Source organism: Columba livia, chromosome 18 (assembly GCF_036013475.1).
Source record: "Columba livia isolate bColLiv1 breed racing homer chromosome 18, bColLiv1.pat.W.v2, whole genome shotgun sequence".
NCBI classification, from domain to species: Eukaryota; Metazoa; Chordata; class Aves; order Columbiformes; family Columbidae; genus Columba; species Columba livia.
Window position 1 is genome coordinate 9,557,797 of NC_088619.1, and position 25,938 is coordinate 9,583,734.

Below are 25,938 nucleotides of genomic sequence, written 5' to 3' on the forward strand. Positions count from 1 at the left end.
TCTTTAATTACATCAGTGTAGTTGTCCCATGCTGTTGCCCTTGAGTTCAAGGACTCATGGGCTCACCCTGCAACATGAGTTTGGGAGCTGTTAGGAAATCCATCTTATTGACTGACAGCAAAGTGTTGAATCACTTGGCTTGGAGAAGTTTTCCATTGGTGAAAGTGGTATTTAAGGAGAAATCTCTGCCAGGAATCATCAGGTAGAGCAGATCCTGTTCTCTGTGACCCCACAATGAGCAGGGTGTCCTGACCTCTTGTTGCAGACGGCATGCTGATGACGAGCCAGCGAGTGGAGAGCGCTAGCAGCACCCTCACCAAACAGGTCACCAAAGAGTTTGTGAGCCGGACCGTGATGTCCAGCGGGACCCTCACCAAGCAGATGGAGAGGCAGTTCTACGAGGCCTGAGCCAGGGCAGGCTGCCCACCCACGGGATGCTGCCATTCGGGTGGCAGGACTTTGTGGAATGATCCAGGGGTGCTGCATCCAGATGCTGCCGCAGTGCCTGGGCAGAGACCCTCCACAGCACTTCGAGCTCTGGACCTCTCCTTTGGAGCCCAGCGCACTCAAAGCTCTGGCACGGTTGGGTCATCAGGTGTGTGCTCATCCTGCAGGGTTTGTTCACCCTGTCCTGCTCTGTGAGAGACTCACTTCTACAGAGTCCACAGAGATGTCTTCCATGAACCATCACTGCTCACTCCAATACCATTCTTCAGTGCCCCCTCATCCAAGTACACCTGCAGCAATTCAGGTGTTTTGGTGGCTCCAGCCTCCCTAGATAAATGTAACAGAATGATTTATTCTCAGGTCCTCAGTTTTGAGAGGATCGCAGCTGGTAGCATGCTGATTTATAGAGGGTTTATAGAGGGTCACCATTCCCATATGTGCTCCAGGCTCTTCAGCAATTTGGCTGTCCAGCGGAGATGGTTATTTTGTTCTTTTTTATTATTATTACTTTTTTAATATGAGACCTGCAAGATAGGGGTTCAGGGTAACTGATGCTTTCTTACTGCACCTATTTGTGTCTATTATTCGCTGCTAACATTTGGTACCATGATAGCAAAGTACAGCCTTTCATTTGTATAGCACTAATTGTGGCCTTTGCATTTTTTGGCGTAAAATATTGTACAGTTTTCGTAGTCTATATACATATATATATATATATATAAATGTATTTTATTATTTTATTAAAAAAATGGAGGTGGACCTATGCTGAATATTGAGGCTACACTGGGACTGTGACTGCTGAGAAAGCTGAAAAACTGGAAGAAACTAGTTAAGGGCTCAATCCAAAGGCCACTAAACCCCATAGAAAGCCTGTTGATGAGCTCTGCCTTGGTGGCCTTATATTCTCCAGCACCAGACAGGGCCAGACCTGCTCCCTGCACAGCATCCACCAGCCCAGGGGTCTGCAGCCACCGCACCTGCGGGCAGAAGGGCTGGGAGCTGCCTGGAGATGGGAACGGTGCCTGGGACTTCTAACAAGGCTTGATGTGGAGAGCGTGAGATTTTTGGGGCAGATGTACCTTTTCAAAAAGATCTTTTGCACAGCAGCAACATCCAGAAAGGGACCTGTGATGGCTCAGTAAACACAAGGGAAGAGCAAGGCTGGCAGCAGCGGTCTTACTCCTCATCCTGTGCCAGTCTCTTCTTCAGCCCTTGGCTTTAGCTGACCTGGGATGGTGCTGGGTGCAGCGCTGAGCTGAGACCTTGCTGGGCCTCGTTTCCTGGCTCTGGGCATGATGCCTGGTGTCTGTCTGCCTTCTGCCAAGGAGAACGATTGGGCTGAACAGCACATTTCCCTGTCGTGCTTCAGCTGTGCGGAGCAGGCGCGGAGCCTGCCGAAAGCAGGGATCCTGCTCAAAGCAGCAGCTGCCACTGTTCTGGGTCAGAGCTTCCAACCAAAACCGCATCTGCCTGGTCTCCCCGGCAGCACCACCTGCCTGATTTGATCTGACGTTTACCTTGGCTTGTCTTTTTATTTCGGAATGAGGGGAAGACTTCCCAGCACCGACACCACCAAGAGCTCCCTTTCCTCTCCAGGCTGCTTGAGCAGGATGGGTTGTACCAAAGATGCATGAGGATGAGTAAACCCACAGGAGTCCCCACGACTGCAGATGGAGTTAGGTCAGTTTTGAAGTTGGGTCAAGAACTACTTCATCGATCCTATGGTTTTACTGTGCTTTCAGGAAGCACTTATTTTTCCTGAGCAAGTACCAGTGGCGTTAGCCTGCTTCCCAGTTGCCCTCTCACCTTTGTGGCTGGGGTCTCCAGCTGACATATCTCCTGCTGCACAAGGACTCTGGCATACCTTTCCCTGTGCTTTGTGGTCCAGGGTAAAACAGTGAATACAGCCTCAAAAGGCAGGGCTGTTACCTGAGAGAAGGGCACAGCCCGTCAGCTGTGGCTCTCCAGGGCATCACACCATCCCCACATGCAAGAGGCTGCACACCTAACCCTGCCTTGCACTACAACAGTGTCACTTCTCAACTTTCATCTGCTCATTAGGGCTGATGGTGTTTCAGCCTTTCCAAGGTGGATCCAGCAGCCTGCTCCAACAGCAGGTCTTTGATCAGATAGCTTCTTATTGCACTCAATAAATGTTTTCTCTACAGTCTGTCTTTTCCTTGGTTTTTTTAAGGAAAAAAAAATCCCCCAACTACCCTTCATCTGCAGCAGATGAAGGACACGTGCCAGAAGCAGATACCCAAGCAGGCTTCTGTCTGCTGCTCCTCCACCACCATCCCCTCCTGTGCCTGCAGCTCCAGAGGTACTACTGGACCCCACATCCCTGGTAATGGCTCATTACACCAGTGCAAACTGGAGTTAAACCAGTCTCCTCTGAGGAAAGGTCCTCAGTGACTTTGGCATCAGAGCTTAGCTCAGGTGGGCATAGAATGACTGTGCAACTGTTCTGTGTTTATTAGGCGAACGATGCAGTAAATTGATTCCCTTGTGAGGTGAGGAAGGCAGCCGTCTCTCGGAGGGAGGTCGCTCCTCTACAGGGGCAGCGCCTTCGCCCCTTCGGAGGGTTTGGTGAGGTAGAAGGTGGCTGTGCGGCTGTATTTCTCCTAGGAGACAAGAAGAGCGGTGAGTGCTGGTGCTGGGGGATGCTTTTGGCCTGGTGCAGGCAAGACCTGCCAGAGCTAGGGGGAGAAAGGTCCCGCTGGTCAGCCCAGCTGTGCGTCTGGCCCAGCCGCTTCTTGAGGTGTGTTTTTGGGGACAGCGTGCTGTCCTGGCCCGTGAGGTTCTGCCTTTTTCACTGCCCCTGTCTCCTGACACCCCATTTTCTGTTGTTTTCAGCTACCAATGCAGGCTGAGCTGCTGATTTAGAGAATATTGATGACAACATTAAGATCTTACCTGAGCTGTAACTGCTGGTGCTGAGCTCAGCATTGCCTAAGCTCAACCTGGATTATTGTTGCCTAGACAGATTTAGAATTCCTGAAGCTGACCTGGCACCTTTTTGCTCACTTTCTCAACATAGTAAAGTCCTTGGGCAGTGCTTTGTGACCAGCATGGTGCTAAACTGCCTGCGACAGACTTGGGGCTCTCCCTGCGTGGTGCTGGATGGGCTACACCAACCCCAAGTCCCTCAGGAGAGCAGCTTCAATAGCATTCCCAGGCCATGCCCCTGAGTGTTTCCTTGGGATCTTGAAGTTAATCTCCAATTACTTTTTTGCCATGTACCTGGATGTGGCGCTGGGCCTCCTCTGCAGCCTCAGCCTCCAGCAACGTCACCGTGCAGCCTCCAAAGCCTCCCCCGGTCATCCTGCTGCCATAAACCCCCTTGACCTCCAGTGCTGCTGCTACCAGCTCATCCAGCTCCGGGCAGCTCACTTCATAGTCATCCCTGGAGAGAGGAGACCCATGGTCAGCCCTGTCCTGCACCCCAGCCACAGCCCCTGCACCGCAAATGGCTGAAAGACACGTCTCAGTGCACCCATTGCTGTAGCGAACTGCAGCTAGCCCTGCCCAGGGGTGGTTCATCCTCACCTGAGGGAGTTGTGACTCCCCACCATCAGCTTCCCAAACGTCTTGTAGTCCCTGTTCTTCAGTGCTTGTGCTGCCTGCTCTGTCCGTGCTATCTCGCTGATGACGTGCCTGGCCCGTCGGTACACCTCCTCGCCCAGTCGGCTCTTGGCCGCTGCAGAGATACACCCATCCTTGCAGCAAAGCTGCTCAAGCATGGCTGCATCCTGCAACCCTGTATCTCCACTTCTGGCATTCTCCTGTCCCTGTGCATGCATCCACCCATCCACCCCAGGGGCTGCCCTGCAGTCTCAGCCCATGCCATGGGGCACTGAGCTCCTGCTACCCCAAGGAGCAACCTGAGCCATGGTCCCCACCTTCCAGCTCAGCCATGGTGGCATCTCGCAGGCTCTCCTTGCCGAGTGCTGCCGCTGCCTCCTCGCACTGCCGCCGGCGCGTGGGGTACTCGCTGCCCGTCAGTGTGTGCCGCACGTTGGAGTTGGTGATGAGAACAGCCAAGCTGGCATCGGTCAGTGGGACAAGGACGGTCTCCAGGGACCTGCAGCAAGAGCTCAGCGTGAGCTTGTGTGCCTGACCCCTCTGCCCACCCCGGAGGCCACGTGGCAAGCAGCTCCTGCCTTTGCAGAGGCAAAGTCCATGTGGTTTAGCATTTTGTTTAAGCATTCCACTCCCCATTATTAGCTCCATAATGGACCCTAATAACTTTGTGGGAAAGACAGCCCAGGCAAATAGCAGAAAGTATGCAGGAGGAGTCAAGACACTGGAATTAAAATGGGGGGAGTCCCAGCTCTGCGATGAGATTTTGGGCTGGGTTCAGGGCTTAACCCCTCCCTGCACTCCTGCGTTTATTTCCTGGCCACAGGAACAGCTGCCTCCGCTTGCCCGGGGAGATAGACAGAGCTCAGCAGGCTCAGCACTTGGCCCTGACCTGCAGTCAATAAGCAGCGCGTGGCCTTCCTTGCCCATCACGGATATGAACTGGTCCATGATCCCGCAAGGCATGTTGGCAAATGTGTGCTCCGCTTTCTGGCACAGCAGCGCCTTGGCTACCAAATCACTGTCATCTGTGCCAGAGCAGAGAGATGCAGGTTAGCTCTGGGACCTTGGCCCCTTGCCCTCGAGCAGGAGGAGACCCACCCAGGAATGGAGCTGTCGGGGGCCAGGACCGGCTACTGCCTTTACCTGGACAGAGCTGCTGGAGGAAGGTGTAAGTAGCCACCTCCAGAGCAGCCGAGCTGGAGAGGCCCCCACCCACGGGGATGTCACTGGCTATCACAGCGCTGAATCCTGGCACGGGACCACCTGCAGGAACAAAAGGGTGGAGCGGGGGAACATGAGCCATTGCATGGCTGGGGGCTGCTGTGTCCCACAGCTCACAGGTAACCAGCTCCCAAGAGAGCAGAGCCCCTTGTGATAACCCATTTTAAAACACAGAATGACCCACAGCACCCCCCTGAAAAAAATACACAGCAGTCTCTGGAGCTGAAAGCTGGAGCCTGGCTCCGGCAGCAGCTGTGGGATTGCACCGGTACTGGAAAAGCCCCTGGAGCACGCGGAACGTCGGGCACCGAGCACCATCCCCATGTGAGGGGGGCTCTAACCCACCCAGCAGACTGAGCTTTACCCTTGTAGTGCTGGATGACGCCCTTGACATAGTTGGCCCAGCGTGGCTGCCCCGGGCTCAGGGGGCTGCTTTGGCTGGGAGCCGGGAACTCCACCCTGCGGGGCTCGTCCGCGTCTGCTGAGGTGGTGATGATGGAGATGGTCCCGTCCTTTGTGGGGGATCCCACCAGCACTGTCCCCAGCTGCAGGGCCTGGGGGGGGTAAGAAGTGGGCTCAGACCCTGTGGCACATCCCCACTGGTGGCAGGGGACAGCTGTGGCTGCTTCAATCCACAGCTGGCAGCACCCAATACTTGTTACCCTTAACTATGTCCACACAGAGCCACTAGCCTCCCTAGCTTGTCACAGCGTTAAGCTTTCTGGCTATTTAATGCCACACACGGTCAGTCTTAGCACGGAAATGTTGTGACCAGCCATCCCAGCCCAGTGCCGGGGTGATGGCTGCAGGGCTCCCGAGGAGTGGGAAGCTGCTGTGAAAGACCTTAGAAAGTTTGCGTGTCTGTAGGGAAATTCAGCTGACCTGCTCCCACGCTCCTCTCCCTCAAAATAATAAACTGTAGAATTTGATTTAGGACTGAGTGCGGGCTTTCCTACCGATCCAAAGGAGGGCAGGAAGCCCCAGCTGCTTCGAACCACCTCTGTCACCAAAACATCGCTCGCCAGGCATGGAAAATTATTTGACAAAGCTGCAGAAAAGCAGCTTCAGCCCTCCAAGAGGGAGTCGGGGAGGGGGAATCACTTCCTCCCTACAGTGATTTAGGAGCCAGACTGTGGGGTGCTGGTGCTGCCCCGATGCTCCGGGTCCCACTCCGGTGGTCCCGGGCGCAGTGGGGGGATCCCGAATGAACAGGCGGGGGGAGACGGCAGCCGGGAACCCCCGGAGACTGCAGGAGGGACCCGGAAGGGTGACCAGCGAGGGATCCCGGGACGGTGGAGCACGGCCCTTACCATGGGCAGCACGAAGCCGCAGTTGTAGTCGGTGTGCTCGCCGATGAGGTTAACCCTGCCGGGGGCCCACGCCGCCAGCACCGGCGCTTCCCAGAAAGCCTCTTCATGCTCCCGGCAGGCGGCCGCCAGCAGCCGGGCCGACCCGAGCTCCGCCGCCTCCGCCATGGCCGCTCCGCTCCGCCCCGCCACCGGGCCCGCACTGCCCCGTTACCCTGTTACCCCGTTGCTCCGGCGGCCGGGTTCGAACCCGTGCGTCAAAGGGGCCCCGGCGGCGCTGGAGGTCCCTGCCCCGCGACGCAGCCTCTTCCCACGCGCCGTGCGCGTCCCCGGTCGCGGCCGCGGGAGCGCAGTTGGTGCGCGTGCAGCTCTATAGGCAGCGCGAGAGTCCCGCCTTATACATAGCCCTGTGTGTACTTATGGCGGGGCCAGGACCTGACAGTTTTTATACATTTACCTATATCCGTATCCCCATACCTGCGTTGTCTTCATATATGGATATAGATATATATATCTGCACCAGTGTCTCTGCTATATGTGCATTTTATGCCAATATATATGCCAATGCATGTATTTTACAGATACGTGCCAATATCTGCGTTACACCTATATATGCCAATGCCTGTCTGTGCTTTTTATAGCTGTACAGTTACACACACACGTATGTATGTATATGCCGATGTGCCATGCGGAGGAGTGTATACATACATATGTTTGTGGCCATATGGCGATGTCGGTCGGTCCGTGCCCGCGCCAGAGGCGGGTGGGTGTGAGCCGGAGGGTTCCCCCCGCGGGGCCGGGCTGCTCCGCTCCCGGGGCGGGGCCGGTTCCCGTTCCCGTTCCCGGTTCCCGTTCCCGGTTCCCGTTCCCGGTTCCCGTTCCCGGTTCCCGTCCGGCGCAGCCGCCGCCGTGGGACCCCCCAGGCCGGCGGGACGAGCCCATGGCCCGGAAGGAGCCGCTGCTGAGCGCCCTTAAAGGTGAGCCTGCCTCCCCCCGGCCGGTACGCGCTTTCTCCCGCAGCCCTGGCCTGGAGACCTGGCACCTCGCTGCGCCGGTTTGGCCGGACCCGCGGGACCCGCCGTGACCGGGTGTTTGCACCCGCGCTGCTGCACCTGCTTTGGACTTCGAGGCAGTTTCTCTGAGTTTGTGCCCAGTGCAGCCGCGGTGGGTCCCATCCTGCCGGGGTGTCGGGCACCTCCCGCAGCGCCTGAGACCCACCCTGCGGCTGTGACCAGAGCTGTTCCCATGGGTGTCCCCAGCACCAGTGGGGGCACCCATGGGTGCTGATGCTTCCCTCCCACCGCAGGCGGGGTGCTGCGGCTGCGGGAGGGTGGGGGGCCCTGCACGGATGCCTCGCCACACCTCACATCCCTCTGCCAGCTGCTGGAGAGCATCCTGCGCAAGGGGCTCCGACGTGAGTGGCTCTTAATGGCTGGGCAGGGGGTGGCAGTGTCCCAGAGCCTGTGATGAGGAGCTTTGCGCTCCCTTTCTCCCACAGAACCATCCTGGGGCTTCAGGAGACGGGATTACTGGCACTGGCTGGAGCAGCTTCCCACAGAGGACAGTAGCAGGTGAGGGGCCGCAGGCCAGGTTGGGGATGAAAAACTGAGCCATGGTGGCATCCCTTGTGATGTGCTCGTCATGAAGATAGTGGGTGTAGAGAAGATGCTCCCCCATGCCACCAAGGTTTCAGCCCTGAGCTGCTTCTCCTCTCCACAAACAGGCCGACACCTCTCTCCATCAGCATCCAGAAAGCCAGCAGCTGTGAGAAGGTCCAGACGACGCAGGGTCGCGGGCGGTACTTTCTGCGCTTGGCCCTGCAAGGGAAGGTGCTGGCGGCAGCCGTGCGGCAGCTGGCACAGACCCCCCGGCTCCTGGAGGTGCGGCACACGGTGGGGGAGATGCTACCAGTGGGCAACGGGCAATGAAATGGTAGCATAATTCTGGTCTTCCTCTGTGCTTCAGTTTTATGATCCGGTGAGCTCCATCCTTGGCAATGAAGACCTCCTGGGTAAGAAGGTGACACTCCAAGGTCGGATGTAACCTGCCCCGAGGTGGCTGTCGCAGGCGTTACTGCACTGTGCTGCTGCTGCGGCTGGGGGGGAATTGTCTGCTGTGATTTTTTTTTAAGCTAAGCTTAGTGGTAAAAAAATCTAAACATGCTGCTGCAGTGATGGAAAAAGAGGTGTAAATATTTAAGCACTGTTTGAGTCCATCTAAGGTTGGTTTTTGTGTAACGGGATAGGAAAATTGCTTCTGAAGTGTCTTCCATGATGTTTCTTTGTACCAAGGATGCTGGTTTAAGTGGACCCAGCAGTATGGGCTCAAGGGGAGCCCTTGGCAGCTGGGCCCAGGCTCCCAACCCACAACGGGGGTCACAAAGGGGTTTGGGTGCAGTAAACGGCTGCATTACCCTGACAGGCTGCACCACTCCATCCACAGCTGTGCTCCTTGTGAGAGCCAGGCCAGGTGAAAGCCTTTAATGTTTTGATTATGATAAATAACTGCTTGTTAAACCTGTGCCTGGATGGCTTATATAAATCACCTGTGCTGCTGGTACATGAGCAGATTTGTCAGTGTAACTGCAAGGCTTTGTGCAGGGGAGCCTGAGCACTTTGCTTTGCATTTAAGGGGAGAAAGGGAGAGAAAGTTGCTCATCAGCAGTGTTTGCTATGTGCCTTTGTCTGAATTTAGGGGAAATGGGGTGTTGAACCACAGCGCTTCTCTCCCTGTGGTGGCAGTAGGAGCCTAGGACAAACCTGGGCTGGGATGCTCTTAGGGCCTCCCTCCCCAGGGCTCATTAGTTGCACCAAAAATACCTTCATTCAAACCTCTGCCATGTCCCCGTGAGGCTGTGGTTGCTGGGAACCTGGTGGTGACGCTGCCTCTCTGTCCCCATCCCTCTGCAGAGCCTTTCCTCTCACTGCTGCTGGTGGTGACAGAGATGGATTTCTCCCTGGACCTGCAGGTATGGTGACAAATCATGGGGGTGGTGGCTGGCACTTGGCTGCCGGTGCGGGCCTCCAGCCCCTTCCTCACTGGGACTGATCGCGCTGATGCTCCTTTGTTTGCAGAATTGCAGTTTCCTGGATGAAAGCTGGCTGCTGCCGGTAAGAGCTCATCTCTCCCCTATCCTTTGGCCGCTTGGCTTTTGCTGAAAAACAAAATGAGGAAGATAAGGAATTATTTGGTGGGGAGGGATTGCCATGTAATTCTGCCCAGCTGTGGACAGGGGTGGATTGGCTCAGGGTCACCAGCATGAGCGGAGCCACTTCTGCTACTGAGGTCGGATCCTGCTGGGTGCCTGCGCTGTCACCAGGAGCAGATCCCAGCATTCCTGGGATTAAAACCAAGCAAGAGTAGTACCCAGGCCTAAAATCCTGATGCAAATAAAGTTTTCTGATACTCCCCTCCCTGATTTCTCACAAAACAAAAAAAAAAAAAAATCCCCATTTCCCTGGGCTGACATAGATTATGCGCCTGGTTTCGCTCTTGGCTTTGCTCAGTGAAATATTGATGTATTTATTAAGAACAGCAAGGGATGCCTTGATGTCTTTTAAAAATGAAGAGCATCCCTCTGCCTTTTTAACCCAAAAGAATTCCCTGAAAAAGCTCAAGACGGCTTTGGGGCCGGTTATGGTGTGCCGAGCTGCGGCACTGCTGTGGAAGCTGGGATCCCGCTGGCTTTTGGGTATTGCTAGCAGTAAGTGCTCCCGGCTGAACTGGCTGTGTTTTGGGTCCCTGGCTAATGCGATGTGACAGTAAGTGCTGCCGCAAATGGCAGCGGCTCTGGGCAGGGGCTGCACAGCTCCCCTGGCTGTGTCGGGGGGTGAGGGAGGAGGGCTCATCACCCGGTTAAGGGTTCACCTGCTGCTTTGCCGTCCTGTCTGTCTGGCAGGTTTGTCTCTCCAGGGTCTGGGTGCAGCTGAATCCCAGGAGAGGATGGGGCTGGACAGCCACTGATGGTCCCAGCCCAGTCTGGGGCACCAGGGACCAGCCTCCGCCTGTCTCCCAAAGCCCTGCTTTGGCGTCAGTGCCAGAAATAACCTGGGGGAGGAGTCCCCACCTTACCCCCTGTTCTGGTCACATTCTTTGAGTGTCCCACAGCCATTGGCAGGACCACTGTCACCAGCCACTCTCTTCCAGGTGTGCATCACTTACGAGACGGTCCCATGCCGAGTGCTGGGGATGGTGCTCAGGTAGGATCCTCCTTTCTGCTCTCTAGTGGGATCTGGACACCACAGCTGCCAAATCTCCCTAAAAAGGGGAAACAAAGATCTCTTTGAGAGCACTGGGACTGTCTCGGTTGCTTTTTTTCTCCATCAACTCAGCCTTGCTGGTATCTGTTGTCCATGGAGGACTTTTCCCTGCCTCCCTGTGTCAGTGGAATATCACTGATGGTATGAAAGAGCTTGGGGAGCTGGGCTGGGTCCCTGGGGCTGAGCCGGGGCTCTGCTGCACCCCCAGATATGTGGATGGCCGGGTCTTTGTCACCGAGGTGCTCCCTGAGAGCCAGGCGGAGGTGGATGAGGTAGTGCTGGCCGGTGACATCCTCGATGAGATCAATGGCTGCTCACTGAGAAATGCCTACAATGGGCAGGTGAGTGGACACGGAGGGCTGGTGTGTCTCCCCCCCCATCTTCTGCTCTCTTGTCCCCATCTTCCCCTCTGCTTCCCCAACCCTTTCTCCAGGCTGGGGCGGTGCTGCAGAAGCTGAAGGGACAACCTCTCAGCTTCCGCCTGCTGCGGTGGTGGTGGCATGACGGGGCGGTCTATGAGCCGCTGCTGCCCTACCTGAAGGTCCTGAAGGAGAAGGAGCCCAAATTTCAGCTCCAGCGCGGCCCCCGATGTGAGGGGCGGACACAGAGGCTGCAGGGGGGCAGGTAGGGCTGTGGGGAGCCCCCAGGGTTGGGGCAGCCCTGTGCCCACACTGCCCCAATCTCTGCTCCAGGCTGTGGGGCCAAATCTGTCCCCATGGCCTGGGGGTGGTGGGGGCTGTGAGCATCTTCCCCTGCAAAGAGCAGCAGGAGGATGCACGTAGTCCTGCCTGTTTCTTCCCAGGCTGCTCTACAACCTGAAGTATCTGGGCCAGACCCGCGTTGGAGAGGTGAGGTGATGGGACAGAGACATGCCTGGGGATAAATTGTCTCTCTTGGGTTTCTTTTTGCATGCCAATGGGTTATTCCTTCCTTTCTGCTGTGTTTCAGTACGGTGGCAAAGAGGTGCTGGAGCGGGCCATCCCCGCCGTGCTGGAGAGGCACCTGGCAGCACAGGTGAGTGATGGGGCTGGGGGCATCCCAGGAAGGTTTTGGTGAGAAAACAGGGAAATATGGTCTTTGCCCAGGGATAGTTTTTACGTGCCAGCTCCAGGTTTGCTTTGCCTGGCTGAGTATTTGACACCCTGCAGCCCTGTGGGTTGTTTTTTTCTCATTAGAAGCAGCTCTGCAGCCAGGGTGGGTAAGTGCATTGAGGAAAATAAGACACACACTTGCAGGAAAGCACCTGGAAAACTGTGGGGATGCTGAGCCTGGTTCCAGGGATGCTGTAGGGCTCAGGTTGCTGTTGCTTGAGCCTTTGGGGTGGTTTGTTTAGGAAAAGATTCATGTGCAAGGGTGCTGGGTGGTAGAAAAAAAGGGCAGCACAAGGAACTCCTTTAAAAAGCTGCGCTTGACTGTGCTTTATCACCTCAGCTTTGAATAATCTCGCTCTTGTAAGTGTCTTATTAAAAATGGAGCTCAGACACTGGAATGACTGGGGCTTCTTGCCCCTCCATCCCCACTTCAGGAGGTTTTATGTGATGTGAGGGAAGCAGAAGTCCTTGTACAGGAGAAGACTTCTTCCAAGGTAAACGAACAACGTCCAAGGTCCTGGTGACTCCTGAGGCTGCTGTTCTCACAGTGTGGGGACCCCAACTTGGGGGGGTCGTGGTGCCAGTTTAAACCAAGAACTGGGACAACAGGGACTGACTACAGCCCCCGGTGCCACCTCCCTCCTGTCCCCTGCACAGCTCCTGTGCCGCCACCCCTACCCCACCATCTCCTGCGTGGGACGCTGCCTGGACCGCAGCCACATATTTGCCTTCTGCGTGGCGTAAGTGCTGCCCGTGAGCCCTGGGAGGCGGGGTATCGAGGGATATGGGTCTTAGAAAAAGTGACGTCCAGAGCAGCCGCGGGGTCTCTGGTGTGGTTATGAGCCAGGGCTGGGCGTTCGGAGCCGCTCGCTCTGCTGGCTGATGTACATGTTTCCATTTTTAGCGCTTCCCCCGGGAGCCCTGATGGGAGCACGTTTGACTGTCTGGTGTTTGCAGCGAGTTCTGAGCAAGAATGTGAGGAAATCATCAGGAGAATCGGTAAGAGAAGGGTCTGTGTCTTCAGATATCACGGTGAGATTGTGGAATACCAACAGTTACAATTCTGGTCCACCCCTTGCTTGAGGTTACTAAGGTGAATAGATAATTTCTGGTGGGTTTGGGTTGTATGTTGTGTGCTTTGTGCTTTATTTTTTTTAAAGAACTGCTAGAGAATTAGTTTATTTTAAGAAACAGCTTCTAGGCATACCCAGATGGTTCATTGTTTCCACTAAGCACTTGGAGGAAATGTTGTTTTTGAGGGATGTTATTTTAAAACATACTTTTCCTGCAGGAGCCCAGGCTGCTACTGCAGTTGAGCACCAAACCCAGGCGTTCATAAATCCCATCACTTGGAGTTCTTATTTTTAACCCGCGTGGTGCTTCTGAAATTACACAGCTGGGTCACCAAGGGCCCTTCAGCTTCTCGTGGGGACATCCCTACCAGATGTCCCCTCAATAGGCCCTGCCACCCAGGACAGACTGGCCCAGGTGATCTACCTAGGATATCAAGTTTGAGATCATGCTTTAGACCTTTAGAGCAATTATGTTTACAATTTAGACGCAAGGAATTCTTTTTCCTTACAGGTTTAGCAGTGTTATGTAAAATCTAATTTAATCAGATTTAGGGCATGTTTTTAGCAGCTCTGGAGCAGATGTGGTTGTGGTATTAACTGGGGGGCTGTAGGAAGCTGCTAAGAGCACAGGGTGAGGAGTGCCTGTTTCTCCAGCTGCAGGATTTAAGCACACGGAGTGGTTTGTGTGACACGGGACAGCCCTGGCTCCAGAGCGATGCAGACCCTGGCTCCTGGGAGCTGCGTTGGGTTTCAAGTTTTCAGGCTGTTGTGGAAGGAAATGCTGTAAATGCATTTGCTCTCTGAACAATGGTGCAGTGGGGCAGCGTTGACTCACCTCCTGCTCTCTAGCGTAAACCATCACTGTTCTTACTGAAATGCCACTTCTGCCACAGCACTTTGAATTTCATTGAAATAAATCCAGATAAGCTGGCTGAACCACTTCCCCGTGCTACTCTTCTGTGCCAACTCCAGCCTTACTAGTGCAGCCTGTTAGGAGCTGAGGAGAGCTGGCCTCACAACTTAATTTACATGTTAATTACCTGTTTCAGATGTAGTCAGAGCAGCTTTCCTCTAGCAGAACCTGACAATGTAGGGCTGTTCCCAGCAGCACTGCTGGGAAAAACCAGACCTGTCTCCGCAGAGCCCAAAGAGCTTTTCCAAGTGAAGGTTTGTGTATAATCCTGTTTGATCAGAAGAGCTTAGATGAGAAATGAGAATCTTACTGAGCACCCATTCTAGTTTGCTTAGCAGCCCATACACTCATTCTCCAGCTGTACAACTAGCTTTTTCACTTGCAACCCATCCTGTACTGCTGTTAACTGCAACTTAGATTGCAGAGAAACTGGGGGGGACCAGAGCCACAGAGACCCCACCCCTCAGCACTGAGACACTGCTTGAGGAACAAACTGGTGGTTTTGGACAGACCCATCATGCCCCAAAAATGAGCTTCCCCTCTATCTACTGGAAAAAAAAAAGGCTTAGTTCTAGAGTTGTGCTGAAGCAGCTGACAGTGGTAAGCTCAGCTTTACTAAAAAGGCAAAACCCAACAACCCCAAAAGACTGTTTCCCAGTCTGGGGTCTCAGTTGGGCTCTGCTCTGCCCTCACTGGCCAGAAATCACAACTCCAGCTGTAGAAAACCTCCAAGTTTCTCAATCCTGTTGACAAAAATAAGTTGCCACAGCAGCAGTCCAGGCTGACAGGAGGAAGAAGCTTCTGCCAGCTCATACAAACCAAATGACAAACACTCCTCACATGTGAATGTAAAACATTTAATTTAAAAATGTTGACACTACAATATATAAAATAGCTATTATAAATGCACATAGTGTATTCTATAGCTGCCAGGTTTACGTTTTTAGGAAACTGTAAGTTACACTGTGGTTAAGACTTGTAGTTTTCACCCTCTGGAAAAAGTCCACATTTGATCACAGTGATGTATGGTCAGACTAACAGCCCCAATTGTTAAACACTTGGATCAAGTCATAACCAGTTTTATTGCAAAAGGACCCTGTACACATTTATATCAATTCTAGTACCTTACAAGTTTAGCTACCCAACAAGTCATTAACATACAGAAACATGCATGAGAAGCAAGAAAGATCACCCATCCCCTTCTGCATATTAGCAACTTGTCACTCCTGAGCAACAAGGCTCACATCACTGAGGTTTATGTGAACAGTCACTTTTAGCATTCATCCTGAGTGAAAGATGGAATGACTTAAGTACAAATGCAACATATTATAAACAATTTCTTACAAAAAAAGTCACAAATTAAAACCAAAGTATTTTACAGAATTTACTACAAAACACCATAAAAACAGCCTTCACTTAAGCTCGCTCTCCCCGTATCCTGCGAGCCAACTGGATATCTTTGGGCATGATGGTGACTCTCTTGGCATGGATGGCGCACAGGTTCGTATCTTCGAACAGACCCACCAGATATGCTTCGCTGGCCTCCTGTTTCAAGAGCACAAGAAGAAATGCTGTTAGAAACCCCCAGCAAAGCAACCTGAGCGCCACACGCACCAAGGCCCAGCAGGCCAGCAGCAATACCTGCAGCGCACCGATGGCTGCACTCTGGAACCTCAAGTCTGTTTTGAAATCCTGGGCGATCTCCCTGACCAGCCGCTGGAAGGGCAGTTTGCGGATCAGCAGCTCCGTGGACTTCTGGTAGCGACGGATCTCACGGAGAGCGACAGTGCCCGGCCTGGGTGGAGAGGGAAAGAGGGAGTGGGTGAGCCAGGGCGGGGGCTGCGGCAGCGCCGGGCCGGGCAGGGCCGGCGGCCTTACCTGTAGCGATGAGGCTTCTTGACGCCGCCGGTAGAGGGGGCGCTTTTCCGGGCCGCCTTGGTCGCCAGCTGCTTGCGCGGAGCCTTCCCCCCGGTGGACTTGCGGGCGGTCTGCTTTGTACGGGCCATTTCTCTTCACTTCCCTACGGACACAGCCACGCGTGACACGGGGCCCAGCTCCCGCGGCAGCACAACCCCACAGGCCCAGCAACATCGCGTGTCGTCCTCCACCCCCCGCCTTCCACGTCCAAGCTCCGAAAGCGGCAGATGTCGGCGAGCTGCCCCCCTCCCCCGCCGCTGAGGCGGGCAAGCGGCCAGAGGCCTCCCCCGGGAGGGGGAGGAGGAGTCACGGTTCCCCTCCACCCCCGCTTCGCGTCGCGGCCCGGCCGCTCCCCTCCCTGGGGGAAGTGGACTGAGTCACGCCGCCTCCTTCTTCCTCCCGGGCCGCCCCGGAGTAGTGGGGGGGGGGGGGAGGGGGGGTAGGAACCGGCCGTGACTCAGGGCACGTAGGCAAGGCCCGGCCTGCCCACCAGACTCTAAGACGAACGAAGGCCGCCAACAGCCGCCACGCACCGCCGCCCAGCACGGCACACCCCCGTCGCCCAGCACTCACCACTCGGAGAAGAAGAAAGCACCGGTGCCGGTAGCACTGCGCACCGAAGCCTACGCAGCTCCTGCCACGACCCACTCCTCAGCCAACCACCCGCTCACTGCGCCCTCCCCACCGCAGGGACCCGCCTTTTACACTGGGGGCGGCACACGGCGCGATGATCTCACAATGCCTGGAAGCAGCGCGCCGTACCATTGGCGGGGACCTCCGCCGGCGCCGTGGCGTCACGACACACAAAGGCCGTGCTCCCGTTCCTCGGCGCTGATTGGTCGCACGCCCGACCGCTGATTGGTTGTTAAAGTAGGCGCCCGATTGGGTACAGTGAGCCGAGAAGGAGCCAATCGACGACGGGCGGGAGTTCTGCGCGCTGATTGGACCAAACGAGGCACGGTTTGGATCCTACCTTTTGTTGCAAAGCTCCACAATGGGAAGTCAATAGGAGCGGGGCGAGCGGCGGCGAGGCGCGGCGGGGCGGTGGGCTCCCCCGGGCACCCCCCGCCCGGCCCCGGCGGCCCCCGCCGCCTCCCGGCCCGCCCCCCTCGCCTCCGTTAGAAAGTGCCTTTCCTGGCGTGTGCTGCGGAGGCGCCTGGCAGGGGGGCTGCGAGTGGTGAGGGCCGGGCCAGGCCGCGGGGGCCGCCCGGGGGGGCGGCGGGTTCCCCCTGCGCCTCCGCCTCCCCCGGGAGCCGCAGCGCACAGGCCGCGGGGAGCTGCGGGCAGGCCGGGGGAGCCTCCGCTTTGATGGTGCTTCGTGCGGGGCCCACGTCACCCCCTCTCCCCCGCCGCGTTCGCGAGTGTCAGCGGGGACGAGCTAAGCCCCCGGCAGGGAACGGGGCTCTGGCGGCACCTCGGGCGTCTCTTGCCCGGTTTTATCATCGCAGCAGCCCTGGGACTCTTGTCACAGGGCTGGGGTTTGGACTGGGCAGCTCTGCCGGTGTTTGACCCCCTACAACAGTCGGGAGGAGGCTGACCCTTGGCTCTGGGATGGCAACCATGAGCCACGGGATCACGTAGGGACTGGGGCTGCACCCATCTGTGCCTCCATTCTCCAAATCCCACTGGCTTCGTAGGTCACCTTACAACTCCCCAAACTAAAGCAAATTACAAAGTTTCATTGCAAGTAGAAAGCCAGAATCCATGTTCCTTGTTGGTAGCATCTAGGAGGACAAGGAACAAGATTTTCTTTTTTGAGGAGGTTACTGCCTTAAGAATTACACATGGCTATATATTACTATTTAATTGCATTTGTAGCGACTGCTGGGACCAGGGGCAGGTCCCTGTCCCCATGACAAGGTACCTCAATCAGGAAAAACAGGTCCCAAACACCCCGCAGTTGTAGTGCTCAGAATACATAGCGAATGCAAGCACTTGCTCAACCGCAGCTCCCGAAGGTATCCGTGAACTCCGCAAACCGGAGCGCGCCTGTAATCACGTACACTTTGCACGAGGTTTTGCATCCTCCCCGAATGCGTAAGTGTCTCGGGCCCACACCTGGTGCGTTGGGCAGAGCCAGGAGCCACAGGAGCTCGGCTTGGGGAAGCGTGGCTCTCGCCCCTCTGCCTGCTCGGGTAAGTCAAGCGAACATGCGCCAACATGGTGTGACAGGACTGCCACGTGTGCCAGGGGCTGCCGGAGGGACGTCATCTCCTGCACATCTCCCTGCCTCCGGTCCTCATTTTCAGATTAATTTTCTTCCTCGTAAAGGACAATGTTTATTTTTTGGAGACACGAAGCTGCATGTCAGTGGAATGACTTGGGAGGTGTAGGTATACAATCATTTGGTTGTACATGCTTTGGATAACCTGAAGTGAAGAACTCCCCCTTCAATCCAAGTTGTTCACACTTAGGAAGAAGAAATCTAGAAACCTGTTGTAATGATTACAGCCTATACTTTACATTTGTTATGTTTAAGAGTATACTCCACCATCACTAATGCCAGGAGAGCAGTGTGTCGTGTTTGTTACCAAGAATCAATAGCCTGTCCCATGGCTTTGTAGCGGTGGCTACTTACGCTTCTAATTTTAGAGATACTTTTCAATTTTTGTTCTCTTTAAGACTGCAGAAAAGCCACACGGCCTCTGGGATGAAACGGGCGGAGGGAACCGCGCACACGCCGATTTGGAGAGAGCAAACGAGCACACGTTAATGAGGACCTGCGCAAAGATGGAAGTAAATGCACCCTGGGCACACATGTGTGTCCTAAACGTTTCTCTGTTGCTTGGCAGAGCGTGCGGTGAGTTGTCCTGACTGAAACAGAACTGGAAGAGGAAACAGCATCAGTATCAGATTGTCAGTTAAAACATCAGCGAACAAGGATTTGAGTCTGTGATTTCCAAATCCCTGTGCATGAAGTGCATGTTCATGGTGTTTTTGGTGAGATTCGTCAATAGCTGAAGTTTTTTGTGCAGGTTCATTGGTGATGGTGATTTTGCATTGGGGATGTAGGTGTGTGTATGTAGACATTAACTGAAATGCCTCCACATGTACTGACTTGTGAAAAGTTGTCCTACTTGACCAAGAGCTGCATAATTACAGTACTGCAGCCTCCCGTGGAGGGTTGTTAGGTGAATAAGGAGGTATTGATATCCTGTGACTTACTCCTCCAAATGCAAGGGAGTAAGCTATTAAATTACCCCAGTAAAAGCCTGAATCAATGTAAATTCTCATTTAAAAAGTTATTTCGCTCCCCAAAACAGCTGCACAGGCAGCACACAGACCAGACCCCAAAGTTTATTATTAACATCGTTTGCCCTGTGCGTGCTGGCAGTTAAAGGTGTTTGCCTTATAAATCCTTGCTGCCCTTTACCACACAGCTGGAGGATCCCAGTGAGGGAAGTGGTTCTGTGTGGAGCCCAAGAGATCAAAGTCCTATTAAAAGAAGCACATCTCATTTCCTCCCCCGGGAGAGAAGTTAATTTATGGAGGAAGCTCTTTGCTTGGGAATTGAGCCGCTTCCTTGGACGTGGCTTCTCCTCGGGTGGGGAATTTCTCCTGGGGAAGGACAGGGAGCCTGTGCCATCCTCTGGTGACCCAGCATCCAGGGGCCTTTGGTGTCACCTACTTGGAGGTAGGTTCTCCACGTGTCTCCCTTGGCCTTTCTCATCCTCCTCGCCCTCATCTTCCTCCTCTTCCTTCCTCCTCCCCAGCACTGCAGTGCTGTTCCCAGGCGCTTCCTGGACGGTGTTGTCAGTGGGTGGGGAAGGCCGTGGAGCGACGAGAGGTGCCAACACTAAAATAACCCTTTGGCTGGGACGTCCCGCTCCTGCGTCCAGCCCCTGAGGAGGAGGGGAGGCGGGGGAGGAAGGAAGTCAGGCCGCCTGCCACAAATAACTCCCCATCTGCTCACAGGCCTCCTGGCCCAGCCTCCCCCACGCGCTTCCCTGCCCGCCTGGAGGGTTCGTGCTGTCCCCGGGGCTCGGTGGGGCCCCAGACTCGGGCCGTTCCTCGGCGCAGGGCCCGACCGTGGCGCTTCGCAGCGGGCGCGCTCCCGCCCCGCCGCCGGGGGGCGCCCTGGCGCGCCGCCCCCCCCCCACTACAAGTCCCGTCGCCCCCCGCGCGGCAGGAAGCGCGGGCCGTGCCGCCGCGAGGCGCCTCTGGGAGTTGTAGTTCCCGCCGGCCGGAAGCCGCCGCCCGCCGCGTCCCGGGTTGGCGGAGCGCGCGCGCGCGGCGGGACTACAAGTCCCACCCCGCCCCGCGCACCGGGGCGGCAATGGCGGCGGCGGCGCCTGCGCGCGGCGCCCTCCGTGCGGACCGCGCAGAGTGAATAATAAAGGTCTCCTCGGCGGTAGCGGCGGCGGCGGGAGCGGAAGGCAGGAGGCATGTCCAAGGGCCCGGTGGCGAGCGGCCCCGCCGCGGCCGGGCCGGCGAGCGCCGCCAGCGCGCTGCAGGCGCAGCCCGAGAAGCCGCAGCACTACACGTACGTAGCGAGAGCTTCCCCGCCGCCGCCCGCCCGCGCGCCAACACGCGCCTGACGTCAGCGGGCAGCGTGCGGCACGCGCGCACGGAGACCCGCCGCCCGCCCGCGCAGAACCGGCTGGAACCGGCCCCGGCCGGCGCGGGCCGGCGGGTCCCGCCTGCGGGGGGGGGAGGAAAGGGGGGCGGGGCGTGAGCGGCTCCCCCGCGGGTCGCGCCGGCCGTGATGCGTGGGGGGGTCCGGCCCCTGTGGTGGCTAGGCCGCCATCGCAGCTCCGGCCCCGGCGAGGGGGCGGCCGGCTGGCGGCCATCACTGTGCCCCGCTGCCCCGTCCCCTTGGCGGGGGTCCCCGTGTGTGCCCCTGCCCGCCAGTGTGTCACGTCAGGTGTGGGAGTGGCACGTGTCGGGGTCCTCGTGTGCCGCTTCCCGGGGCTGTCACCCCGCTCAGTCGCCCCCTGAGGGGGCCCGGGCTCTCCCCAGGCACCTGTGGAGGAGGGTGTTGTGAGGAGAGGGGACCACGCTGCCTAGTGTTCCCCAAGGGCCGAATCCCTGTCAGCCTGCGCCTCTGTGCTCAGGGAAGGTGTCTCTGAGAAGGTGCTTCCAGGCCAGATATGGGAATGTTTTACACAAGTGTGTGCAAACTATCCCCGATGGGAAATGTTACATGAAAACGATAAGTGCTTGTCCTGTTCCCGCCTTTGCTGAGACGCCTCGGGTGTGATTCGCAGCACGGTTAGTGTGTGTGGCTTCCATTGCTGGAGATGGCGCCGCAGTTGAGGCTTGTTCCAGGAATGTGTCTTCCCCAAGCAAAAAATGTGTTGTCCCAGGGATCTATGACCTCCTGGAGCTTGTTCTGCCTGTGATAACCCCTTCTGGGTTGGAAGTTGTGGTGCTGATCCTCGGTTCTCCTTTTGCAATTGGGATAATGGAGTGGATCAAGAGTGAGCGGTGCCTTTGTGAGGATGGGCGAGCGATGGATGTGTAATGGGTGGTAATAGGTCAAGTGTTCGAAAAAAAAAATTAGACTGTTCTTTCTGAACAGAATACATGTGCCGAACTGTCTGTCCTTATCATTTTAGGGTGTTGTCCACATACAGAAGAAATGTCATACGAATTACCCGTATCTCTTGCTTATGTTGATGCCCCCACCCACAATGAGAATGCCAGGTTCACAGTGCCGTCTGTATTCTTTTAGCCTGCGTTTTCATAAAGTTAGCGATGAGCTTCTCTGCATTCACATGGAATAAAAAGCCACAGAAATGTGGAGACATAGGTCCCTACAATCTGTGTGCCTGCTTCAGGGATCACAGGGTACTTCATGTCATCTTTCTTCAGGCTGTTCAGAATTGCGAGTCAATGGCAGAGTGAGAGTTTACAGGTTTTATGTCCATCTTGTGATCTTCAGGGAGCTGAACTTCATGGGTTACTTTATTTCTGGTGATGTCTACAGTTGAAGTTTGACCAGTTTATAGGAGCAAGTGGAATGGAGGAGTCTGCTGGGACTGTTGCTGTAGTGGTTAAAGAGGGTGCAGAGGGAGTTGGAGAACGACAGAGAAGCAATGGGTTAAAAGTGAGATGGAGAAAATCCCAGGTGACAAGCAAATGAAGCAGAGAGATTGTCACTGCACTAGGTAGAGGAAGACGAAGGTACTGCCATGGCTAAGCATGACCATGGAAACAAGGATATCAAAGATTAGTAAAGAAATAGTGGAAGGAAGAGTTTAAGAAGTGGGAGGAGAAGGAGGAAGACTGGGAACCCAGTAGCTGAAAAGGACAGGGGAGGAAAATGGGATGGTCTGGAATAAAGGTGATGGTGCAATTAGCTGCTTTCCAGAGAGCAAAACATGCATTTTCAGATGGATGCTAAAAATACTTCAGTGAAAACAGTTGTAGAGAAGCTGAATAACTCTAAGTGAAGCATGGGTTTGGGGGCTGCAGGATGCTGACAGCGGGATGGGAGCCATACTTTGAAAGTCTTGGATTTGTACACTAGGTCACATCATACTGTAAACCTCCTTCTGATAACATATGGGAACTTATTTGGTGGTCCTGCATGTGAACAAGTTGTATGTTGTCAAAATGTAAATGTTTTCTTCCTTTTTTCCCTCCTTAAATATAGTTTGTTTCCATAAAATGACATGAAGGTTGCAAGTTGTAAACTCAAGTAAGCTTAATTATCTGCATACTTTGCTGCTCCCTGGGGACAGACAATCTGGTGCTGGGGATCTCTCTCTTGGAAAGTTTTGGTTGTATTTGTTAGGAAACGTTCCAATTTCCGTATTAGTGTTGATTTCTAAACTCTTAGTATTATTTGCATGAGATTTTTAGGTACTTTGAACTACAGTTCCAGATCTTGTTAGGAAGCCTTTATATTTATTCTAGATGTATTGCAAATTTGAAAAAATATAGCATTACTGATGCCATCTCACGCTGTTGGCGCTGTTTGCAAGTGGATGAAGAGCCTAAAAAACCCCTTTGACTGTGTCCTCAGTAGCAGTTGTAGCATGCAGCCACATACTCCTGGAAACAGAGTCATTCTGGTGTGCGCCGAATTTTACTATTTAATTATGAATGGTATGTTTCTCATCTGGGGATCCTGTATTCCGTTTGTAGAATTCGAGTGAGTAACAAAATGCTCAACAACTGCTGCCGTGTTCTCTGGGGGTTGCTGGATTGGAGATCTCTGTGTGCGGCTGTTCCCTGTGATCCCGCAGTCCCAGGGCAGGATGAGGTCGGTGTGTTCCTCAGAACGAGGAGGGAGGTGGGCTCGTTTCTGGGGTACCTGTGTGGCTTTGATCTGCTTTGGGCAATGTGCCGTGCACGGGTGAGCCCATTGCTCACGCTGGGAAGTGGATTTGGTTTGGCTATGCTCTGTCAAACCTCAACTACGTGTTGACTTTGCACCGTTTCTTAGCTGGCATGGTTATTTTTGTGTGTGTCATCTCTGTCTTTAATGTGTTATCTGCGAATTTGGATAGAGGGTGAGTTCAAAGAAACCGAAAGCAAGCGATCAGTCACATGGAGTTGTAGATACCAAGTGCTCTGGTGTAGTTTTGTTTTGGTACGGTCTGTACATTCAGCTGTTGCCGACTTCATTGGTTTTCAGTCAGACTGGGCTCTTTAACTGTGAATTGTAAAGATTGTATCCTCTGCTGGGGTGGGTATTGATCTGGCAGAATTTAGATAAGTGAAAGTGGAGCAGTCCTTTGTTTGCTGTGCATTCACCTGGAAGCCAGACAGTTTAATAACTCTGCAGGAAACCAAACGTTCGGGTGAAGATAAATTAACCCATTTAATACAAAAACAAAGAGTGCCTTCATTCTAGTCTATTCAAAACACACGCTCGAAAGCAGTGTTGAAAATATTCTGATTTAGGCAATAAACTCTTTGGGACACAGATTTGTTCGGCATAACCCAGATCATCACTACTCAGAGGAATTCTTGAGTGTGTCCATCTTAATTACAAGCAGCCATCCTGTAAATAAACTTCAGGTTTCCATGTCCCCACAGGCTGTACCCTCACTGGAGTTCTGGACCGAATTGCCTGGGAGTCTATCCTGTCCTCCTTTGTACCACTGCAAGAGAAGCTTTGGGGTTATGCCTTTGCAGCATAAAAGACAAAAAAACTTGTCTTTCCTTTTGCACGAGGGGAGGAATTGTGGGAAATTCCTGAAGGATTAGTACCCTTTATGTAGTGCTAGAACTGCATCCACACGGTTGGTCGTGCTGTCATGTTTAGTGACCGCTGGCTTGCGGTCGCCCAGGCTTTATCCTGCAACCATTTCGATGCCAGCCACGTGGAGGAGAAAGGACTGGTGCACTTGAGTGAAGGACATTTTAAGTGGGGATGAAAATCAGGTTGATGCAATCCTTTAGTTACAGCTCAAATCAAAGGCATTTTTGTAGTTGCGTGTTTTTCAGTAGTGCCTTGTCTGGTGGTTTCTCAGCCTTAAATAGGAACTCCGATTAGGACAGTGATAGAAATGCGGGTGAAGAAGAAATAAAAATAGCAAGATCATAGGTGGGCTTAGATTTGAATGGAGAACTCACATGCACAATCTTATTTATCTCAAATTCTTATGTTTAAATTCTTACTCAAAACCAATGGCGCACAAAAATGCACCTTGAAGCATTTGTAGTAGCAGGGAGTAATCCTTATCTTCTTATCAGTGGACAGTGTCTTATCACTGGCCAGGCAAACACAGCACGTCTGATCTCAAATGTGCAGACTGACTGTCTGTGGAAATAAAACCAAAAACCAGATGTGTACCTAACATGTTTTCAGAGGTGGTTTGGTTGGTTGGTTGGTAGGTTTGGTTATTTTTTTGTAAGAGGCTTGCTCTTGTAGGACTCTTAGCATTTATCTGCGTACTCTGTTAGATTATACTTTTGTTGTGCCTGAATTGGGTGGTCTTCACAACCTAGCAAATGTTTTTGGGCTTTTGAAATTGTTTTTAGAAACCTTTTGTGTTCTTTTTAAGTCATCATAACTCTTAAAATAACAAACTGTTGCCCTAATTTTGCTTTGGTTTTACTGATGACAACCCTTAGATCAATAAGCTGATATGGACTTATACAAAAATAGAAACTAGCCCTGGTGTTTAAACAAAAACAACAACAAAACCCAAAGAAAACAAACAGAAAATCCCACAAACAACCCGGAAAACAAAACCAAAAAACCCCCCCTTGCATTCTTAGGTTTCAGATTTGGTGATAAAGTTGGAGCTAGTTAAGAAAGCACAGAATAAGTCAATACTTCTAAACCAGGGACTTACCAGCAGTATAAGCTGGTTATTGTTGCTGGATTTGAAGTCTGTGTGAACTTCACAGAATACAAGTCCACCACAAACTGTTATTAGGAAGTGTGAATAGTTACAGGAAGTTGGAAATATAAAGCACTGGAGTGTGAACAGGAAGGGCTGCGTTCACGGTATGTGCTTACCACTGAATGCATACACTGGGAAATAACACTCCAGATTTTTCTGGTTCTTCAGAGGACAAGGGGTGAAAGCCTGTAGCTTGAGCTGGGGGTGCTGGGGGTCCAGGCGTTGTGCTGTCCTGCTGATTAAGGCACGTGTTGGGGCCAGACCATGTTTCTCCCTTGGGTTGACGGGCCGGAGCTGTGGTTTGCTTGTTACATTTACACGTAATGCGTGAGTATTGTTCGATATCAAAAGTGACAGGGAATTCACATACAGATTAGCGCTGAATAGGTGACATATAAATATTCTCCAGAGTGAAAAGCTTCATGTGCTGCTTTGATGTTTTCAGAATCAGTTTTGGTCTGGCTAAACTTGGTGTTTCAAAAAACCAACACTCTGCAAAAGACGAGAGGGATTCAGTCGTGCAGAATTGTTCCAACTTGGAAAATGGTTCTTTCAAATTATTTAATTGAAAAAAGTATTATGTTAATGCTTATACATTGCTTACATTAGCATATAGGATTTTTTTTGGGCATGGGAGGCAAAATGAAAATTAATAATTCCTTTAGAAAACCTCAGAGCTTGGAGTTTCCCACTAGATAAATTTTTCCCATTTGGTAGGTTTATGTGTTGTCTAACATTTTTCATATTGTGTGTCTTTAAGGAAAATTCTGTTGTAATTCAGTATTTTATTTTCATTCGATCGTTCCACCAGAATAAGGTT

General features: G+C 53.6%; 5 protein-coding genes across 23 annotated transcripts in view; 3 read left to right on the forward strand and 2 right to left on the reverse strand.

Annotated features, from left to right (window-relative positions):
- ITGB4 (integrin subunit beta 4) overlaps nucleotides 1-2,614 on the forward strand; it is a 28,592-nt gene extending 25,978 nt beyond the window's left edge. For all 6 annotated transcript variants that reach the window (XM_065034086.1, XM_065034087.1, XM_021288459.2 and 3 more), the window contains one exon: nucleotides 266-2,614. In XM_065034086.1, the coding sequence (XP_064890158.1) occupies nucleotides 266-408 (143 nt within the window). In that variant the 3' untranslated portion in view covers nucleotides 409-2,614. The remainder of the gene's footprint in view (nucleotides 1-265) is intronic.
- Nucleotides 2,615-2,898: 284 nt separating this feature from the next.
- GALK1 (galactokinase 1) lies at nucleotides 2,899-6,919 on the reverse strand. Its single transcript, XM_065034107.1, has 8 exons — nucleotides 6,564-6,919; nucleotides 5,618-5,807; nucleotides 5,176-5,295; nucleotides 4,922-5,057; nucleotides 4,350-4,531; nucleotides 3,997-4,147; nucleotides 3,691-3,853; nucleotides 2,899-3,071 (listed from the first exon to the last, which is right to left on the reverse strand). The coding sequence occupies exons 1-8, from the start codon at nucleotides 6,726-6,728 to the stop codon at nucleotides 3,000-3,002; spliced, it is 1,179 nt and encodes a 392-aa protein (XP_064890179.1). The 5' UTR covers nucleotides 6,729-6,919; the 3' UTR covers nucleotides 2,899-2,999.
- Nucleotides 6,920-7,273: 354 nt separating this feature from the next.
- Nucleotides 7,274-13,923, forward strand: LOC110359345 (uncharacterized). Of its 5 annotated transcripts, XM_065034104.1 has the most exons (16): nucleotides 7,276-7,537; nucleotides 7,867-7,974; nucleotides 8,059-8,131; nucleotides 8,284-8,440; nucleotides 8,526-8,571; nucleotides 9,470-9,528; nucleotides 9,635-9,670; nucleotides 10,707-10,759; nucleotides 11,028-11,160; nucleotides 11,253-11,443; nucleotides 11,622-11,667; nucleotides 11,768-11,833; nucleotides 12,345-12,404; nucleotides 12,568-12,650; nucleotides 12,815-12,909; nucleotides 13,638-13,923. In XM_065034104.1, the coding sequence occupies exons 1-16, from the start codon at nucleotides 7,285-7,287 to the stop codon at nucleotides 13,670-13,672; spliced, it is 1,494 nt and encodes a 497-aa protein (XP_064890176.1). In that variant the 5' UTR covers nucleotides 7,276-7,284; the 3' UTR covers nucleotides 13,673-13,923. The 5 variants fall into 5 exon arrangements, 2 of the variants coding, with proteins under 2 accessions (XP_064890176.1, XP_064890177.1); XR_010466851.1 differs by lacking the exon at nucleotides 12,568-12,650 and having other exon boundaries at nucleotides 7,275-7,537; XM_065034105.1 differs by lacking the exon at nucleotides 7,867-7,974.
- Nucleotides 13,924-14,737: 814 nt separating this feature from the next.
- LOC106145697 (histone H3.3A) lies at nucleotides 14,738-16,858 on the reverse strand. Its single transcript, XM_065034110.1, has 4 exons — nucleotides 16,387-16,858; nucleotides 15,775-15,916; nucleotides 15,538-15,691; nucleotides 14,738-15,441 (listed from the first exon to the last, which is right to left on the reverse strand). Exons 2-4 carry the CDS (start codon nucleotides 15,900-15,902, stop codon nucleotides 15,313-15,315), a joined length of 411 nt encoding a protein of 136 aa, XP_064890182.1. The 5' UTR covers nucleotides 15,903-15,916; nucleotides 16,387-16,858; the 3' UTR covers nucleotides 14,738-15,312.
- A 3,177-nt stretch (nucleotides 16,859-20,035) lies between these two features.
- Nucleotides 20,036-25,938, forward strand: part of UNK (unk zinc finger) — a 45,418-nt gene continuing 39,515 nt past the window's right edge. For 4 of the 10 annotated variants that reach the window (XM_065034093.1, XM_065034096.1, XM_065034099.1 and 1 more), the window contains exon 1: nucleotides 20,038-20,296. In XM_065034093.1, coding sequence (XP_064890165.1) covers nucleotides 20,199-20,296 — 98 coding nt within the window. In that variant the 5' untranslated portion in view covers nucleotides 20,038-20,198. Of the gene's footprint in view, nucleotides 20,297-25,938 lie in introns of all 10 variants that reach the window. The other 6 variants (XM_065034095.1, XM_065034100.1, XM_065034101.1 and 3 more) reach the window with 3 other exon arrangements.